Source organism: Falco rusticolus, chromosome 8 (genome assembly GCF_015220075.1).
Source record: "Falco rusticolus isolate bFalRus1 chromosome 8, bFalRus1.pri, whole genome shotgun sequence".
Classification (NCBI taxonomy): Eukaryota; Metazoa; Chordata; class Aves; order Falconiformes; family Falconidae; genus Falco; species Falco rusticolus.
In genome coordinates, this window is record NC_051194.1 from 23,964,099 (window position 1) to 23,983,986 (window position 19,888).

The 19,888-nt window shown below is 36.9% G+C and overlaps 1 protein-coding gene across 1 annotated transcript in view; it reads left to right on the plus strand.

Moving 5' to 3' along the window:
• The window catches only part of NEB (nebulin), a 132,519-nt gene that overhangs the window by 65,156 nt on the left and 47,475 nt on the right, over positions 1 to 19,888 (plus strand). Inside the window, exons 74-103 of the mRNA XM_037397516.1 lie at positions 1,561 to 1,668; positions 2,333 to 2,644; positions 3,151 to 3,354; positions 3,549 to 3,653; positions 3,799 to 3,906; positions 4,081 to 4,392; positions 5,374 to 5,577; positions 5,810 to 5,914; positions 6,442 to 6,546; positions 6,639 to 6,950; positions 7,251 to 7,355; positions 7,609 to 7,707; positions 8,848 to 8,949; positions 9,148 to 9,255; positions 10,086 to 10,397; positions 10,525 to 10,629; positions 10,709 to 10,813; positions 11,390 to 11,494; positions 12,452 to 12,559; positions 12,655 to 12,768; positions 13,532 to 13,729; positions 14,654 to 14,758; positions 15,340 to 15,444; positions 15,532 to 15,636; positions 16,104 to 16,211; positions 16,856 to 16,969; positions 17,460 to 17,657; positions 18,337 to 18,441; positions 19,186 to 19,290; positions 19,599 to 19,706. Of these exons, the coding sequence (XP_037253413.1) occupies positions 1,561 to 1,668; positions 2,333 to 2,644; positions 3,151 to 3,354; positions 3,549 to 3,653; positions 3,799 to 3,906; positions 4,081 to 4,392; positions 5,374 to 5,577; positions 5,810 to 5,914; positions 6,442 to 6,546; positions 6,639 to 6,950; positions 7,251 to 7,355; positions 7,609 to 7,707; positions 8,848 to 8,949; positions 9,148 to 9,255; positions 10,086 to 10,397; positions 10,525 to 10,629; positions 10,709 to 10,813; positions 11,390 to 11,494; positions 12,452 to 12,559; positions 12,655 to 12,768; positions 13,532 to 13,729; positions 14,654 to 14,758; positions 15,340 to 15,444; positions 15,532 to 15,636; positions 16,104 to 16,211; positions 16,856 to 16,969; positions 17,460 to 17,657; positions 18,337 to 18,441; positions 19,186 to 19,290; positions 19,599 to 19,706 (4,389 nt within the window). The remainder of the gene's footprint in view (positions 1 to 1,560; positions 1,669 to 2,332; positions 2,645 to 3,150; positions 3,355 to 3,548; positions 3,654 to 3,798; positions 3,907 to 4,080; positions 4,393 to 5,373; positions 5,578 to 5,809; positions 5,915 to 6,441; positions 6,547 to 6,638; positions 6,951 to 7,250; positions 7,356 to 7,608; positions 7,708 to 8,847; positions 8,950 to 9,147; positions 9,256 to 10,085; positions 10,398 to 10,524; positions 10,630 to 10,708; positions 10,814 to 11,389; positions 11,495 to 12,451; positions 12,560 to 12,654; positions 12,769 to 13,531; positions 13,730 to 14,653; positions 14,759 to 15,339; positions 15,445 to 15,531; positions 15,637 to 16,103; positions 16,212 to 16,855; positions 16,970 to 17,459; positions 17,658 to 18,336; positions 18,442 to 19,185; positions 19,291 to 19,598; positions 19,707 to 19,888) is intronic.

The window sequence follows — 19,888 nt, forward strand, 5'->3', positions numbered from 1 at the left end:
GCCTGTGTCTTCTAGATTTTGCTGTTAATGGTTGTGTACTGATGCCATCCTCTAATGTGCTTTTAAAAGTAGATTACATCTAGGGACAGTTTAGGCCGAGAGAGTTTTTGATGAACCAGTGAGCACTGTTTATCAATCAGACAATCATTAAGCAAGTAGGCCCAAGGCGTTGAGCTGAAATATATGCCATTGTATTCCCTCATCCATGTGAATGTGAAATTGATGAAACTGCTTTCATGGAACATGCCAGCACTGATAACTTTTGTCCTAAACTGCAGAGATTCCTGAGGGAATGACTCACAGAGTTGCCTGCCTTGCAGGACAGGTTGTGTGTTTGTGAGCAAGCTCCAAAATTCAGTGTGCGATTCCATGCAGTTCCTTCTCTGTTTGACAAAACTGGCAAATACTTTCGTGGAGTTGTTTTTTGAGTCTGTAGGCTCATCAGCCCTGACCTGTTTTGCAGATCTGTGTTGTTTCACTCACTGGTTCAATGGCACTAACACACTGGAGATGCTGCAAAGCTAGAAACATTTCCCATTTTGCATTTTCAGCAGAACTTGACTGGGGCTTTGCCTGGAAACTCTATTTACTCCCAATCTTTCTTGATGTTGATAGTATGTTAAATATTTTTCCAAAGTACCTGATGTGATTGAATTAGACGTGAAATATTTCAAGTGCAATTACAACAGACATTTCACTTCCCCTGTTTTTGTCTTGCTTGTGCTTTGATTAATGTGTTTTTTCTGAGTTCCTTATAGTCTGACCTGCAATGGCATTCAGTTTCTGAATTTTCAGAGTCATGAAAAATAAACTAAAAAGTGCATCATTTACCCACTTGTACTAATGAATAACTAACTAATAAAAATTGCCAGCTGAGCTGACCAAGCTTCTGTGGACTGAGATGCCACCAAAGAAGGAGCCCTCATGTTCTTAGGCTTGATGACCTGCACAGGTTGGGTGCCTCTAGATACAGGAAGGCACTTTGGTTTCTGTTCAGTCTTGTAAATGGACTGAGGCTCTCTGCCTACACTCACTGTCTTGGTAGGACTAAAAATGGCTGGTAAATAAAGAAGCCTCTAGTGGCAGTCAGGAAGCTTCATAACTTAAGTAGGGTCTGGGTATGTTTTTTAAGTAGAACAGATGCTTTGTCCCCAGTAGCTCTGACCCTGCAATCAGGTGTGTGTGAGCAGAATCTCTGTTGAACAGTCACACAAAATTCAGTGTTAGCTGTGGAGGTGTACACTCCTGTCAGCTGGATGCCTACTTGAGGCCTATGTGGTGAGCTCATACATGCGGTCAGCAGTAGTCTGTTAGAGGGGATGTAGTGATGTGTTTTCAGGAATATTTCAACTGCCTCTTTGTGGGTTTGATCTTGTACCTACTTTGAGTAATGAGTTTTCTCTTAAGACACTTGCCAGGATCATTATTGTAACCCTGCTAGTTACAGGGGGCAAAGAGAGCACCCAAGCTGTTAGTTCCAAGAGAGTAGGTTTTAAGAAAAGGCATTGGTATCAGAGAGTCTTGATGGCACATAACAAGGGTGATCAATTTTCTTTGCAGAAACACTATCAGAAGGATTGGGATGAGGCCAAGGCGAAAAGCTATGACATGAGAGCTGATGCCATTCCCATCAAACATGCCAAGGCTTCCAGAGACATTGCTAGTGAGGTACAGTCTTCTCTTAGTCTGATTGCTGTGTTTGCCTCTTCGTGTGTCCAGCTCAGCAGAACTAAGTGAAGTTTGGTTCACCTAGAAGTCCTGTATGGTTTTGTGCCCCTGTGTTACTTTAAAGCCTGTTGTGAACAATTCTTTCTTTCTGCAGCTTGAAGCTGCCTATTGTAAGTGCTCTGTGAATAAGAGGATGTGATATACTTAAGAGACTGCTCTTTGCACTGGGTAACAAAGTGAGTTTTCAGACACCAAACAACAATTTAAAGCTGATCAGGGCGGGGCTGCAATTGTGCTTGCTGCTGAGTTCTTGCAATTCCTGTAATCACCACTATCAAATATTTTTTCTAAAGATGTGAAATGCAGCTGGTGCTCAGAGTGGTCTTACAGAGCACAAGGGTGTCTGCTTCAGTACTATTTTTCATTGTTTACGTGTGTTAAGAAAAACCAGAGAGATTTTTAAAAAATCATGGGTGACTTCTGGAATATCTTTTTTGGGAGCTTGAGGACCTGACTTTTGAGTGGACCAGAGCTTTATCTGTGCTAAGGCAGAACCTCTGGGAAACGTGTAAAAGGGGGGACAACGTAGGAAGCTGAAAAGCTGTTTGTTTGTCATGTTCATGTGAGCTATACGTGACTGTTAGTGTCGTTTCTGCATTTCTAGTACAAGTACAAAGAAACGCATGAGAAGCAGAAAGGCCACTACATCGGGTGCCGAACTGCCCAGGAGGACCCCAAGCTGTCGTGGGCTGCGCGTGCCATGTTGCTGCAGAACGACCGAATTTACAGGAAGGCGTACCATGACTCCAAGTCCCAGGTCCACATACCAGTCGATGCGATGTCAGTGCGGGCAGCCAAGGAGTGCCAGACACTAGTCAGTGATGTTGACTACCGCCAGTACTTCCACCAGTGGACCTGCCTGCCTGACCAGAATGACGTGATCCATGCAAGGAAGGCCTATGACCTACAGAGTGATGTGAGTGAGAGTAACTGTAGAAAAGCCTTATGAGAGATGTGTGAGGCTGTTTCTTAGTGACAATCCTAAGATTATCAATAATCTTAGGATTGCAAATATCCTTTCAAATGCACGTTCATGAGCCTGCAGTCAGTCCTGATATGTTTCTTTTAATTCATCTGGATGACCCTTTCCAAATCAGTAGTATTTTTGTCCCAGGGGCCAGAAACATTCCAGGCTGTTCATAAAGAAGCCATTTTTTTTTGGTCTGCTGTAGAATGTAGCTTGCAGACTGCTTGCAGATCACACCACTGGTCTGCATGTAACAAGTGTCTTTAAAAGACCGGTAATTTCGTTGCTGTGCGAAAAAGGGATTCAGCTGTGTGTGGGAAGGACCTGGTACACCACAGTCTCCTTGACTGCTTGCGTGTAACTGTACGAGGAGGAGCCTGGGGAAAGGCTTGTACAAAACCTCTCTGCACATAATGTTGTTGCAGCAACATGAGTAACCCTTGGTTTATTCACAGAACGTGTACAAGTCAGACCTGGAATGGTTGCGAGGCATTGGGTGGTTGACAGAAGGTTCTGTGGATGTGGTCAAAGCAAAGAAAGCCCAGGAACTCCTGAATGAAAGGCTGTACCGCACACGGCCAGACGAGCTGAAATTCACCAGCATTACTGACACGCCAGATGTTGTCCAGGCTAAGATCAATGCTTTGCAGATCAGTGACGTAAGCTTACCTTTCGTTTACCTTTGATTTATGTGATGACATTTCTTTTCTTTGTGGTGGAGAGTAGAATTTCTACCCTGGGAATGACTAATTGGAAAGTATTGCAAATCAGAATTACCAAAGAATTCCTGTTGGTTGCATTTTTCCGGTGTTCAAACCATAGTGAAATGTGATGATGCGTTCTTTCTCCGCAGCATCTGTATCGTGAAGCCTGGGATAAAGATAAGACGCAGATTACCATGCCTTCTGATACTCCCATAATGCTGCAGTCCAAAGTCAACGCTCTCAACATCAGCAATGTAAGAGAATAGAATCATTATGCATGTGAATCATTATTAAAATAAAAACGTGACAATTGTTTGTTCCATAGTACGTTTTAAGAAAAGGCATTGGTATCAGAGAGTCTTGATGGCGCATAACAAGGGTGATCAATTTTCTTTGCAGAAACACTATCAGAAGGATTGGGATGAGGCCAAGGCGAAAAGCTATGACATGAGAGCTGATGCCATTCCCATCAAACATGCCAAGGCTTCCAGAGACATTGCTAGTGAGGTACAGTCTTCTCTTAGTCTGATTGCTGTGTTTGCCTCTTCGTGTGTCCAGCTCAGCAGCAAGAAGTTAAGTTCAGGTCAAAGGGTTGAAGCTGAGGCCACGGAAAGGCTTTTGTTTGTTTGTCATGTTCATGTGAGCTATACGTGACTGTTAGTGTCGTTTCTGCATTTCTAGTACAAGTACAAAGAAACGCATGAGAAGCAGAAAGGCCACTACATCGGGTGCCGAACTGCCCAGGAGGACCCCAAGCTGTCGTGCGCTGCGCGTGCCATGTTGCTGCAGAACGACCGAATTTACAGGAAGGCGTACCATGACTCCAAGTCCCAGGTCCACATACCAGTCGATGCGATGTCAGTGCGGGCAGCCAAGGAGTGCCAGACACTAGTCAGTGATGTTGACTACCGCCAGTACTTCCACCAGTGGACCTGCCTGCCTGACCAGAATGACGTGATCCATGCAAGGAAGGCCTATGACCTACAGAGTGATGTGCGTATGCGTAGACATATAGTTGTTACTACTGTTGCTGTTTAATACAGCCTTATTTTGATGGTTTGATATTATACAGTCAAAAAGGATTCTTCAGTTTTCATGTTACTGCTTTTATCTGCTCTTTTTTATTCTTCAAAAAGTTTTGGTAATATCTCTGAATTTTATAAAAGCTTTACTTACTATCTGCTGTGGTACATATGCTTTTGTAGTATTGTGATTTGAAGAGTATGGAGGATTTGTCTATCTAATGGGTCTTATGAAATAGCATTGTTTCCTGCTTTGGAATCAGGTGGCTTTTAATATTCCTGTCAATTTGGAAATTTATTTAATTGCAAGAAAACTGTTTGATAGCAGGTAAGATATTTTAGTGGCTGATTTCAAAGTGGGAGGAGTCCATGCAGCTGATTTCCTTCCTTGGTTTTGCTGCTTATTAGACAACATCAGTCACTCTTCCTTTGTTTCAATGAACTTCAGAGGTGAGATTCATGTTCCTTGCAGAAGGATTTGCTTGATTAAAACTTAAATAATGTTGCCTGATACCACTTCAGGAATTACGCCAGTTAGCTCTAGTCCCCATTGCCTCTATAAACGTTTTTTCCTCTCCTTTTTGTCAGATATCCTGGTGGGTGGCCTGTTTTTTTGTTTAGACTTGTAAATTGTTGAAGTGACTAGAGGAATAAGTATTTTGGAGGGGATGGGAACATTCTTTAAAGATCTTAATACTTTACTTTCATTAATAGCAATTCTTTTGTTTCCCCTATATTTAACTTCACAAGTTTCGGAATGTGTTGTTTAAGAAATGAACTATTTAAATCTGGGTTGCCAGATTGTATTCTACTTATGGCACTGAACACTTCTTGTATATGAAAAGGATTAATCTAGCTCTAGCTGATTTGACATTTTCTAAAACATGTACTGCTTCGTATAGTTTGAAGTGATTAACACAATGTTTTCCTTTTCTGACCATTTCTGATACAGGTTGTCTATAAATCAGACCTAGAGTGGCTCCGTGGAATTGGCTGGTTGCCTAATGACTCTCCAGATGTTAAGAGAGTGAAGCATGCCCAAGATCTCCTGAGTGATAATGTGTATCGTACACCTATTGAAAGCCTGAAATATACCAGTATTGTTGATACTCCAGATGTTCTTCTAGCTAAAGCAAATGCCGAACAAATCAGCATTGTACGTTACAATGTTCCTAAAATTGTTTTGAGGCTATAAACAGTAAAAGAGAAATCTCACTGCTAAAATATAAAATTGATATAAAATAGCACTGTATTTTAAGTCAAATTTAATGCTTTTCCAGACATTTTATTTTTAAAAGATGACAATTCAGGCAAGATTTATGGGATCTTATGTTATTGACAAGTGACATTCCATAATTACAATATGATAAAATGAACTATTTCAACAGCCAAAATACAAAGAAGCCTGGGAGAATGACAAGACTATGATCCATATGACATCAGACACACCTGAAATCAACCTAGCCAAGACTAATGCTGCTAATTATAGCCAGGTAGGCTTATCATTCTATTTTCTACATTTCTATAAAATAGTATGAGTATCCTGTGATTTTTAACATTCTAAGATGTTACTTACAAAGTTGACGATCAAGACACATAGACCTCATGGAAGTCTGTCCTCATACAGGGCTCACAACAGTCCCTTCCCTCTAATGAGTATTCTTAAAGTATTTAGACATTTTAAAACAAATGCTTGCATACAGCTGTTAAAAATTTATTAATTTCATGCACCATGGAGATACTGTTTTGTTGAAATGGATGGAAGCCCAAGGCATATAAATATTTTCTAAACCTTTACAAACACCCTTCTATGCAGTATAGGTTGCAAAACTGGTGTTACAGATAATGCACATGTTTGAAAGGCAGTAAGATTTGCAGCAGTATTTATGGCTAGGAGCAGGAGTAATGCACAAAAAATTGTCACACTATTTCAGCAAACAAATGACAGTAAACTGTGCATTTCTTTAATGGCAAATGCCAGAGTATTTAGCATATGCGTGACATCTTGCTGTCTTTTCAGAAACTGTATAAAGAAGCTTGGGATGAGTTGAAGATGAGTTACGATTTGAGAGCGGATGCAATCCCAATCAAGGCAGCCAAAGCTTCTAGAGAAATTGCTAGTGATGTAAGTTCCAAAAGAGGCATCTACCTCTTCACATGCTTTAAGAGCTATTTCATGATAACTGTTAGTAATGGTGATCTTTGCTCTTTACCCAGTATAAATACAAACTGGATCATGAGAAGCAGAAGGGGCATTATGTTGGAGTTCCAAATGCAAAAGCAGATACAAAAATGCAGTTTGCCCTCAGCGTAGGCAAAGTTCAGAGTGAACTGGAATACAAGAAACACTTCGCCAAATGGAAGACACAGTGCCACCTACCAGTAGACATGCTATCTATCCTAGCAGCTAAACATGGTCAGTCTTTGGTCAGTGATGTTGATTACCGTCATTACTTGCATCAGTGGATCTGTCTTCCAGATCAGAATGATGTCATACAGGCTCGGAAAGCCTATGATCTTCAGAGTGATGTAAGTTAACATGAACACTTAGCTTAACTTATTACTGTATTTGTCTTCTTAGTCTGCTTCAGCTCAGAGTAGTGGGAATCTGCTGAATTCAGTGAATGAGCTTTGCTGTTTATTAGGAACGCAAAGTATACGCCACTGTTATATTTTGCCATTTGAGGTGTGATAAATTCAGATATAGTGCTCAGGTTAGAATTACTGCTCTCTTTTTAAACAGTGGAAGTAAGTGCCATTATTTATGAATCTTGCTGGATTGTACAGGGAACAGTAGCTAACAGCGTGGACCCTATTATTTTTTCCCAGGCTATTTACAAGTCTGATTTAGAATGGCTGCGGGGAATTGGATGGTTACCAAATGATTCTGTTGGAATCAACCATGTCAAATATGCTGGAGATCTTTTGAATGAGGTAACAAAATATTTTTCAATACTAAAATTTTCTTAAGGCTACTTGTAATTTCAAGTCTTTTAATGGCTAAATACATCAATATTTTTTAAATTTTTTAAAAAAGTACAACTGGAGTATATCCATAGCATTCACTGTGTTTGGAGAGTTTTTCTTTCCATGTAAACTTTCTTGTTTTGTCTATGTATTCAGAATTGCTGTGTTAGCTATAAAATGTTCCAGTATAATCTGACTGTTCATCTTTTCTGTTCCATAGAGAAAGTACCGCACAAAAGCTGAAACTCTTCCCTTTACTCCAGTGGCAGACAGAGTTGATTATATCACAGCAAAGAACAGTGGTGAAATTCTCAGTGATGTAAGTTTGCTAGCATGTTTCCGGGCTGTTAACTTGGTGTGTATATTTACATAGAAGGTTTTTATTTTTAAAAGGATATTATTTTACCTTTAAAAAAAAAATGCCAAAAAATTCTTGATCAGTCTCTGGGAATTCTGTGAATGTATGACATAAATATGAACAGAACTTCACTAGCTCATCTCCATTGCTTATAAGGGAAGAAGCTTCTCAAGCAGAATAACATCTTTCCTAGACATGTGAAAAGCTAGTGGTAGTTCTGCCACCAGTCCTTTCTTTCAGTCTTGGCTGATAGCATTGGTGATCATGTGTGCAAATAGCCACTTGCATTCTGGCAACCATAATGCTTAATCCTTCTCACTTTTGCCAATATGGATTTACAATTTTTAGTTAACTACTGTTACACTACTGTGTAACAATAAACACGAGCAAAACTGGTGTGCTGTCAGCTTGCCGTTCTTTGTATGTTTTTGAAGGCTAGTTTGTAAGGAGCTGGGCTGTGAACATGAAATTACGACCCACTCTCAGTTCACGAGTTTCTTTTTTTTGCTAACATGTATTAAAGAACAGGCCAAGCTAAACACATTATTAACTCAAACACCGGTAAAAGGCTGGCAGTAACAGTGATACAGTTGAATTGCATGTCATACTGCCATGCAACCACATACACACAGTTGGGCATGTCCTGTGTAGGACATGGAACATGTCTCAATGTAGATACTTGTGGTTGAGAGATGCTAGAATGTTGCATTCACATAGAGATCATGCTGAGTAAAGACATTTGCTCTTAAAAAGCTTAAAATCTATTGCCCTTGTTCAAATACTTCTTCCTTGGCTATTTGCTTTACATCCCTGAAGACCAAACAGGTGGCGTAACTTGGACTTCTGAAGTTTCTTCCCTGTCTCTGCACCTGCCTTGGAACAAGTTTTCAAAATTTTCTCTGATAAATGTTGTAATTTCTTGTCTTGTATGATTTCCTTTTTAAAAAAATACCCATTTGGATGTATATTTAATGTGTTTATCTAATATCCTTGCAAGTTCAGGGGTTTATATGTTATTTCATGCATAAAATATGGGTCTTGGTATTGTTTTCCCAATTTTGTCATGGTGCTGCAAGGCAGTAATTTCTTTCTCTGTTCTAGGTTAAATACCACAAAGCATGGAATGAGGTCAAGTCAAATTATACTCTAACAGATACACCACAGCTAGATATGGCCCGAGAGGCAGCCAGAATTCTTAATCAGGTGTGTGATCTCTCCTTGACAATTTCTATTCACATTAAATAACTCTTCTGAGGAATTTAGAAAACTTGCCTTTTTAAGAACATCCTAAAGGAAGGATTCGTTATCCTTATACTTTAATATAGATTACTATAGATTAATATAAGGTAGCAACTATCATTATAGTAGTTTTGAATTCCTCCTCCCTTTTATTTTCTACAGAATTTGTACAAGGAAAGTTGGGAGAAAGAAAAAGCCACTGGTTACCTCTTGCCTCCTGACACTGTGCAGATCTGTCACGCCAAACACTCAAATGATGTCCAAAGTGAGGTAATAATATTTCTCATTAGGAAGGCAAGTGCTTGGAAGCCTGGAAATGTTAAAGGTCTTGAAAGTTCAACAACAGACAGAAAGCTTTCCATTCAGGAAAGATTTCCATTGCTTTTCATGACCCCTGAAGTCCCCTCTCCTCTAAACAATTCAGCCATCTTTGTTATTACAGGTTTTACAGTTATCAGTGCTGGAAGGTCAGATTCTCCCTTCCACCACCACTTTCTCCAGAAACAGTCCTTTCAAAGTCAACTCAGGTGGACTTCCATATTTTATAGATGCTAAATAATTGAAGTGATGATACAATTATAATATATAGCTCTGATTTAACTTTTTGGCATATTATGGAGGCTTCCTCCTTGAAAAACTGTAAGATGGTATGCATGTTACATTTTAAACTTATGCATAATGTATGTTGAAAATATTGCATGACTATTTGTTTGAATATACATTTTATCAAAAGTGTGATGTAAATACCTTAAACAAGCATCCACTCTTCAGACAGTCTCAAATAATTTGTTACAAAGATGAGGCTAAATGCACTTATTAGCAAAAATTTTTTAACAAGGCTTTCCTCTTGTGTTGAAAGTACTGTTTACTGAAAAATGGTAGCCTATTAGTCTAGAAAATTGTAGTGGAAGGACTATACGAAGTAACATTATTGTTTGTGTCCTATTATCTGGTGATGTACTGAAAACCTAAGACTGCAGTTGACAACTCCCTGTCTCATCTGTTCTTTGTGTTGACAAAACCATAGCTGTTCACAGGTTAAAAACAGAACAGATATAATCAGTGCTGATTTTGTACATGTTTCTCCCCTCTTCCATCAGCTTAAATATAAAGCTGACTATGTCAAGCAAAGAGGTCACTATGTTGGAGTTGCCAGTATGAGAGATGATCCAAAACTGGTGTGGTTTGAGCATGCAGGCGAGATCCAGAATGACAGATTGTACAAATCAGACTATCACAAAACAAAGTCCAAAATTCACATCCCTCCGGATATGGTGTCCGTTGTAGCAGCAAAGGAATGTCAGACCTTGGTCAGCAATGTCGACTACCGCCAATACCTGCATGAATGGACATGCCATCCTGACCAAAATGACTGTATTCAGGCAAGGAAGGCCTATGATCTGCAAAGTGATGTAAGTGTTATTACACACATACTGTGTCATTTCCACTTAGTTTGGTCTAAGTGTAGTGTTCATATTATGTAAGACTGAAAAATGTCATGCTAAATTATTTCTTTTCTTATTATCTTTTATGATTTAGAATATTTATAAATCAGATTTGGAATGGCTTCGTGGCTGTGGTTGGATTCCTCTGGATTCAGTGGAACATAAGAAAGTTAAGAATGCACAAGAGTTGATAAATAAGGTAAGAGAAAATATTTTAGCAGTTTGTGATTAGCTCTTCTTTCTCATGCACAGTGTTTAAGTATTTCATCTCTTTACAGAGAGCATATACAAAAGAAGCCCTTGATAACTTTTCCAATTATACCAGCGTGGTTGACACTCCTGACATTGTTTTGGCAAAGATTAACTCTGTCAATCAGAGCGATGTACGTACTTTTTTTTTAAATAGAAACTGTTGTATTACTAGAATCAGTAGATGACTTAATTGGTTTTGCTAAACTGAGTTTAGCCTTGTGTGTGTGTATGCACATGCATGCGTCATTAATAATAGACTTTTGTTGGTATAAATAAGTTTAGTAAGAAGTGACATAAATGAACAACACAATACTGCTATCCAAAATAATTTAGTATTTTTTCTGTAGAAGAATATAGCAAGTCTGTTATTTAAAGTTTACCTAAACTTTGCTTACAGTAGTTCAAAACTAAATCTTGTTCTTGGTGAACAAGTTAGTTGTGTAGTGCTAGTGGAGCTAGTGGTGTTGCTACTAAACTGTATTTGCTGATCAGCATGTTTAACTTCACTAGAATAATGTATGAATTTTGTTGTGTGACATATTTATTGATGACATTTGTCTGTGTACTATAGTGGTTGGAATGTGCTACGCAATGTTATTGAGGATATGATAACATAACACAAAATTAATGTCTACTTTTAATAGATGGACTAATTGGGATAACTTATTTCTCCTGAGGAATTAACATTGTATTTTTTTCTTTTGTAGCTAAAATACAAAGAAACGTTTAACCTTGAGAAAGGCCAATATATTGGGTCTGATGATACTCCCGCACTGAACCATGCCAGAGACATGTCCTTACTATACAGTGATGTAAGATTCAATAAATAGCTAAGCTTTAATTTGTTTGTTCTGAAAGCAACATAATGTGGAGTGGACTTCAGAAAACTGTTCTGTTTCTGTCTGCTGGGAGGCTCTGGGAAAGTTATTTAATCTCTGTTTTCTTCAGTTTTTTCCCACTTTGGATCATTGGGATAAGGATAATTTCCTTCCTTACTGAACTGATCTTAAAGCACTGCTGTGTGGGGTGTTTGGAAGTAGCAGTAGCAGAATTTGTGTGACAAAAATAATTTAATTGCCATCCAGCAGTATCTTCCCAGACTCCGATGAAATCTACATTTATTTTTTAATGAGAAAAATCATAGGTGGTTTACATTATTAAGCAGTTACTTTTGAGTAGACTCACTAGTTTTAATGGGAAATCTATTTTTTGAAAATATTAAGTGACTACTCATTCATATGAGTAGGTGCTTCATGATTTAGTCTGAAGGTAAAATAATATAAATTAAATAAATATACTTAATATTTAACAAAATATAACATTAGAAAAGTGCCACTGGCACATAATGTTCTTATAATAAACAATATCATTACTGGAAGATTTTTCATAATTTTGAACTTACATCTATAACATTAGCAATGTCAATTTTACACTTCACTTTTAAACAAGAGTTCATATATATATTTTGGATACTTTTATTACTCTTCCAGATGAGAAATGTTGAATTCCAAATATAGTAAAGAAAGTAGAGATCAGCTCAAATTTGTGCTCAGGTACCTTCCTGAATGGGAACACTTACTCTGTTTGCCTTACACTGAATAAGTGTTCAGAATTAACATTCTTTGTTTACTTTATTGGAACACATCGTGGAATACAGAGCTACTCAATAAAAACAGCCATATTCCATGTGTGTATAAATGGCAGAGTCAGGTTTCTTGGGATGTATAATGGATATTTTATCAAAACCTGTATATGTTGTGTTTGTCTAGAAACGCTATAAAAATGCTTGGGAAGTTAGCAAGCCCATTGGGTATACTTTGGATGAGAAATATGTTCCACTTGTTGGAGCGAAGCATGCCAACTACATAAATAGTGAGGTTAGTATGAATTTTCCATTCTTTCTCTTTTTTTTTCCTTTTTTCCTGTATGTTGTTAGAATGAACTTTCAAATTTCCTCATAAATGTTTTGCAGCTTAAATATAAGGAAATATATGAGAAGCTGAAAGGCCATTACCTGGCTGGGAAGGAGATTGGTGATTTCCCCAGTGTCATTCATTCACTAGCATTCCAGAAAATGAGGAGTGCGGTAAGGAGAATTAGTCTTGCTATAGTATTTTCCATTTTCTTTATTTTAGTGCGACATATTTAAACATAAATAGTGCAATGCTTAATAACATCAGTAAAAGTGTTTTCAACATGCTGATGTTTCCTGAATGATTATTTTGTATGTGGATTTAATAATTGAACTTGAAATTATTTAGGACATTAAGAAGTGGTTTGTTTAGCTATTACACATAGTAGAATAGGGAAAAAAAACTTTTCTCTATTTCAGTTTAAAAATCTGAGCCATAAGAAATAACACATGGCTTGGGATTCTTTTGCTGTACAAAGAAAAAAGTGTTAATTTTGAATGGAAATAGGAATTTAAGAACTAGAAAAGTAAAATGCACGTTTGGTATTTGTTATTATCACCACTCACATATAGCATATCACGCAGGGCATAAAGTTAGTATAATCCCAAGTATTCTTCATTTGGACAGGGAGATTTAACTAGATTAAAAACATATTTGTAGCATGAGACCTTTCTTATCTTGAAGTCTTGTTAATTTTCTCACCACCTGTTAAATCTGCTAATGAAGGTCATTCTTGTCCTTCTAAAACCTCATCAGAGTAAATGGTGATTAGTACTGAAGTTAAGATTTTGTCCTTTTGAATCCCGTGGGAGTTTAGCTACTAAATCCAGAAAGCATGCCTCAGATTATGCTATAATCTGTATCCTACTAAAGTCAAAATTATGCAGAAAAACACTGTTCTCTCTTCTTAGCTTTTCCCCACTCTTTCCTTTTTAGTTGGCATATAGAAAGAATTATGAAGACACCAAAGCAAATGTTCATATTCCAAGTGACATGATGAATCATGTGCTAGCAAAGAAGTGCCAATATATCCTCAGTGATCTTGAATATCGAACTTACTTCCATCAGTGGAGCTGTTCACCTGAAGAAAATGATGTTATTCAAGCCAAAAAAGCCCAGGAAATTTTGAGTGATGTATGTGTTTCCTTTATTTGTTTGACATTTTAGTAGCCTTTCATGTAATTTTTTTTTCCAAGGTATTTAATTATAAAATACATTCCAATATCTTCCATGGTATTTAAATATGAAATTAATAGCCATGGTCTTAGATTGCTTAGTAGCATAGCAAAAATTACATTTTCAGTTTTCTTTGGGACATTTTAGTGGTCTCGTTATGGATTATTCATTTGTAAATCAGAAGATTTTTTAAGTCAGCATTTATGAAACCTTCCCAGTGGTCACTGCTATCAACATTTAATCTCTTTTTGACTGGATGAGACTGTATAGAATGCTTGCCATCTGGCACATGCAGAGAAGAGATGTGGATGTGCCATGGTACAGTCAGAATGTTGCTGCACTTCAGCGATCATTATGTATTGTAATTGGGAATGCTGTAATTTGCAAAGGGACCAGGACAGTGTCCGCAATCCTCCTGGATCCAATGGGTCTGGAAAAGGCTTTTCTTTGTTCATTTGGGGTTGTATCACTCCACAGAATATCGGCTGAGTGAGTGGCACACTGAACCACAACACTTTTTCATATTATATAGTCAACAATATCTCAACTTGGGCAAACCAACCTTCCTAATAAAATCTGATGATGTGTTAATTGCCTGGCCTACTATTATGCTTTAGTATTTGGTCTAGTTTCCCGTGCAAATCCAGTGGGTAAAAAATCATTCTGTCAAACCATAAGATGGGCTAGTCTTTTCTGTGCTCATATTTAAACTTCCAAATAGATTGGAATTACTGAATGAGCCTGGTTCAGATTCAGTGGTAACCTTCTGCACTGACTTTGCATGAGTGGAAGGTAATGAACATTGAGAAGAAACAAGTACTACTTTCTTCAAGGTGAAGGAAAATTTCTTCCTGACTTAATAGTCTGTTTTCTTCCATATAGGTGGTATATAAAGATGACTTAAATTGGCTGAAGGGACTTGGATGTTATGTCTGGGATACTCCACAAATCCTGCATGCTAAAAAATCATATGACCTCCAGAGCCAAGTAAGCACATTTTCCTCAAATAAGTAAATATCCACAAGATTTTTTTCTTCCATTTATGATTCACTGGGATTGACAGCTGTCCTAGTCCAGAGCAGAATGAAGTGATTCCTATCACATTAGAAATATTTTGTTCAAACTATTATAATATACTCTTACAGTTTCATCTGTAGAGACATGACCAGTTTTATTATTGAAGGAGCAGAAAAATTGGAAGAATAGAAGGACAGCAAGGTTATGTTTTTTAACAGTGAGAAGACAAAGCATTGTCTTTCTGTATGCCCTTCTGTGCACAAGATACCCTCAGTGAGACATTTGTGTTGGGAAAATAGTTGTCTCTCGCCTTGCTGATTGTACTCTTGGCCTGCTAGATGCTATACAGTAATGTACAATTTTCATTATTCCTTAGTTCAAACTGGCTGTATATTAAGTATTTCTTTCCTATGGCTTTTCACTTTTAAAGTAGGACTTAACTGGGCCATAATCCTGGGCTTCAGTTGTCCAGAATTGATTTTAAAGGAAGCTGGCAGAGGATTTCCTGGTCATTTTCATCATTTATGTTTTCTTGTGTTTTGTTTCCTTAGATAAAATATACAGCTGCAGGAAAAGAGAATCTGCAGAACTTTGGTGTTGTTACTGACACACCTCTCTATGTGACTGCTGTGCAGAGCGGTGTAAATGCTAGTGATGTGAGTCTCCCCATTTGTTCTATTGAGACTTTAACCCCTGCTCCTTCTGAGAACTGAAACAAGTTACCTGAATGTTTCATCTTACAGGTGAAATACAAGCAAGAGTACCACAAAACTAAGGACAAGTATACAACTGTGACTGAAACAGTGGATTCTGAGAGAGTTCAAAATTTGAAACATCTCTTTAGCAATGTAAGTGTTTCTGCATATTATTTTTTTTTCTGCTAAAGGTGCTACTGTGTGAGATTGTTTTATTTAGTTTGTTCACACTGAAGATAAATACCCAAACATGGAGCTTATCAAAGCCAGTGATAACTCTGTGGATGCTTGAGCATGGGGAAGGTGCTGCATTTTAGGCAAAGCGCATGTTTTCTAGCTGTAGTTCCAGTCTTGTCAAAATACATGCATTGATAAATGGATTCCCTGAAGAAAATTGCACCTGAATAAAGTTAATCCTTGTATAAGAATGGACATGAATAGTTAGAAAGCATTTGTCACCCTTTATGTGCACTGTCAAGATTAAACTAGTGTACAGCCTCTTGATATTAAGTAATAATTATGATGTATAAATAAAAACAGAAAGGCTTTTGATTTCTATTGGTTGTTGATTATTACCCAGGAGAATAATTATGCCACTCAGACTTTCTATTTTCCCATAGAATCTCTACAAGGAAGCCTGGGAAAAAGTGAAAGCAACTGGCTACATAATGCCCACTGATGCTGTATCTCTAGCACGTGCAAAAGAACTGAAGCATAATGCTAGTATTGTAAGTGAATAAAATAATTTCTTCTTTTTTTAATTCAGATCATCAATTCTAGGAATAAAAAAGTTTGGGTTTTTTTTAATTATCTTCTGGTTTTAATTTAGATATACTATGTATCTGTTTTCTGTGACGGTCATTTGGATAACAGATAGTCCTTTGCTGCTTCTTTTCATGGAAAGAAATGTCACATTTAATAGTAATAGAAACTGTTTCTTGAAAATGTCTGGTTAGGGTTTTTTTAGTCTCAATTGCAGAAGCATCCAGATCAGAAAAACACCAAATGTCTTCGAATGATGCTTTTCCAAGTACAGAAGTACATAATTTTGCGCTTTACTGAACTGAGGCTTACAAGAGCTTACTGCCTTCATGGATACCTTTAAATGAAAGAGCTGGAACAATAAATATTATCTACATCTATTTATTTTTAAATTTTTCTAGTCAGCTGTTGTGGTTTTTTTATAGCATGATAGTTATGATGTGCTTCCTTTGGCATTTAAAATAAAATAGAAAACCAAGATCCTGCTTTAAAAGGCTTTATCTGCTTGTTGGACTCAACTAAATATTTTGCTTACTGGTGAATTTAGTTCCAAAAATACAGTTGACTCGTTAGTGTCAGTTATTTTTTGCCTTTCTTTGTGTCTGCTTAGGTAAAATACCGAGAAGAATATGACAAGTTTAAAGCACTGTACACGCTACCCAGAGGCGTTGAGGATGATCCTAATACAGCAAGGTGCCTTAGAGTTGGAAAGCTTAATATCGATGTAAGTGATGTTTTCTGATGTGTGTTTTCCTGATAAAACCATACTTACCTCAGAAGAGGCTACTCAAAGAATCCACACACCTTCATTCAGATATCATATTTCCACATGCATTTGGAAGTGTTCAGTATTTGCTAAATTCTATAATACACTTACAAATGTCTTTCCAAGCTTATGACTCAACTGTTAAATTACATGCATGGCTTAAACCCTTAGTGTAATATGTTTATGTATAAAACAGAGCACTGCATAATTTACCTCCTTTTAACATGTGAGTACAATGAAAATTTGACATATCATATTCTATCGCCCTTGTTAAGGTTCTGCAAATTATTTTTAGAGTAGGCAAGATGTAAATTTTTAGTCATAGCCAAAGTGATTGTTCTCCCACTAAAATTCCATAAAAATATGAATAGTTTTGCTTCAAAATTGTCGACAGTTAATGCTTCAGACTATTTGTCAGCATTATTAATGTACTCTTTTAACTCTTCAGCGTCTGTACAAGGAAGTCTATGAGAAGAATAAAGCCAAAGTCCACATTATTCCAGACATGGTAGACATAATTTCTGCTAAGGATGCACAGAAGAAAGTCAGTGAAATTGATTACCGCACTCATCTCCATGAATGGATTTGTCTACCAGATCTTCAAGTCAATGCCCATGTTCGAAAAGTAACTGATCAAGTCAGTGATGTAAGTTCACAAATCATGTGTTCGTGGCTCACTTTTTTAAAAGATTTTTGCACTGATGCTCTGTCAGAAGAGATGATTTAGCAAAAACTTAGTTGGAGCAGTCTGAAGCTGCCACTTGAATCTGTTGCATGATGCAGTGCTAAACAACATCTGTATAATTTTTTTTGTAACACTTGGCAGTAAGTGTGTAGTTGAGATGTGACTTAGTATGCGTGATTTCAGTGTTATCGTGTAGGCATTGCATCATAAAATTACGGTTCTATCAGTTCACCTACCCCGTCTGTAAATTGTCCTTTATTATTTGGTTGCATAAGATGTGGAAACTTTGGAAGTTTGAGAAAATTCTGGTGGTGTGAAGCTTCTTGTCTTGCAGAAGTCAGCCCGGGAGTAGGCCAGCAATATATCAGTAAATCATTGTCCAACAGGATATGCAAGTAGCTTCTTAAAAATCATTGTTTAGGTTTTTTTATTTATTTCTTGGCCAAACTGAAGCAATGAAGAAAAATTATTTAAATTCCAGAAGGAATTGTTTCAATTTTGCCAAACCAAACTCAAAAAGTCAAAATATTAGAAACTTCACTTGGCATCATTTGGCAGTTCTGTTTCAGACTGATTTAGCAATAAGGGACTAGATCCTTGTGGAAGACTTACAGATTGCTTCTTTGCTCTGGTACCTTAGGTGGTATACAAGGATGATCTTAACTGGCTGAAAGGCATTGGCTGCTTTGTTTGGGACACTCCTGAAATTCTCCATGCCAAACATGCCTATGATCTTCGCAGTGATGTGAGTGGATACACTGGTTTTACTTCTTAGTTTTTTTCACTCTGTTGTATTAAAAGGATGCAGTAGCTTTATTCTACTCTAGGTATAATCTGGAAAACGTTATAAAACCTTGTCTGCTGAAGTATTCATTAAATAACCATATATGGTTATTTAAACTTTGCTGCTCTAGAAGTAGGTATTGTCAGGTTACACCCCATTCAGGAAAGCATTAAGTATATGTTTAAATACTTGTCTTCTCAGAAAAGCACTTATAACAGTAATTCTTCATTTAGAACCCTTGAAGTAAAGAAGAAATTATGCACAATTAATTAAAAAAAAAAAGTATTTTGTTGTTGATTTTATGATCTCTTTTTCTTCTCTCAAGATCTTAAGACACATATTAGTTTGGGATTAAGCCATTAAAATGGGAGAATAACCATTATGGTTTTTGAGAATGTACGTCCCTTCATAAATTCTGTATCAGAAGTACCTTGGATATTTATCATATGATACATATGCCTATTCTATGAATGAGTATTGACATTTCCTAATACTCCTTGATAAAACTTACCAGCTGTTCTTATGTAGTAAGGTGCCATGTTCATTTATTCAGCCATAATTTCAATACGCTTTCTGTTTAAATGCTGGTTCACTACTGGAATAGTTCAGTAATAAAATAATAAATATTGTAAATATAATGATATAATAAATTCAGTTAACAATGACTAACCTTACTAATTATAGTTCTTGAATTTCTCTCTGCAGATTAAGTATAAATCTAAGGCAGAAAAAATGAAGAATGACTACACTATGGTCACAGACACTCCTGTCTATGTCCAGAATGTCCTCAGTGGCTTGAATGCTAGCGAAGTAAGTGTTTGTTATCACCTTTCACCCCCAATATTGCATATGCTATTACCTCACAAGTTCTAGAAATGTGACTCTTAATATTTTTTAATAATTTCATTTTAATTCTTTAATCATTGCCTGTTACCTATAACAGATTGCTTATGCCTTTATTAAAGATATGAGAACATAGTCAGTAAAATCAATAATTGCCTGAATCCAAAATATTTTCATCCAGTTTTTTAGAAGTTCCCTTATATATGCAAACAAGACAGACTGTGAGAGAACATCACAATTATGACTCTCCTCTAATTACATTTCCTTTTTCTCAGGCTGTCTACCGTAGTGAATATATGCACAATATTAAAGGCAAAATGATTCCTACTGATAAAACAGTAGATCTGGAGCGGGCATATCATGCGAACAAAATACAGAGTGAAGTAAGTATAAAACTTTTGGGTCCACAGAGTTTCTGATCTTCAAAAAGCAAATGCTTTAAAGGTTAATGTCTGTTTTTAGCTTTTCAGATGAAGAAGCTAGATTTCACTGCTCTAAAATGAAAGCAGGAAAATGTCCTCATTTAAGTTACAAGTATGCGTTATAATGTGGATGTGGGGAAAAT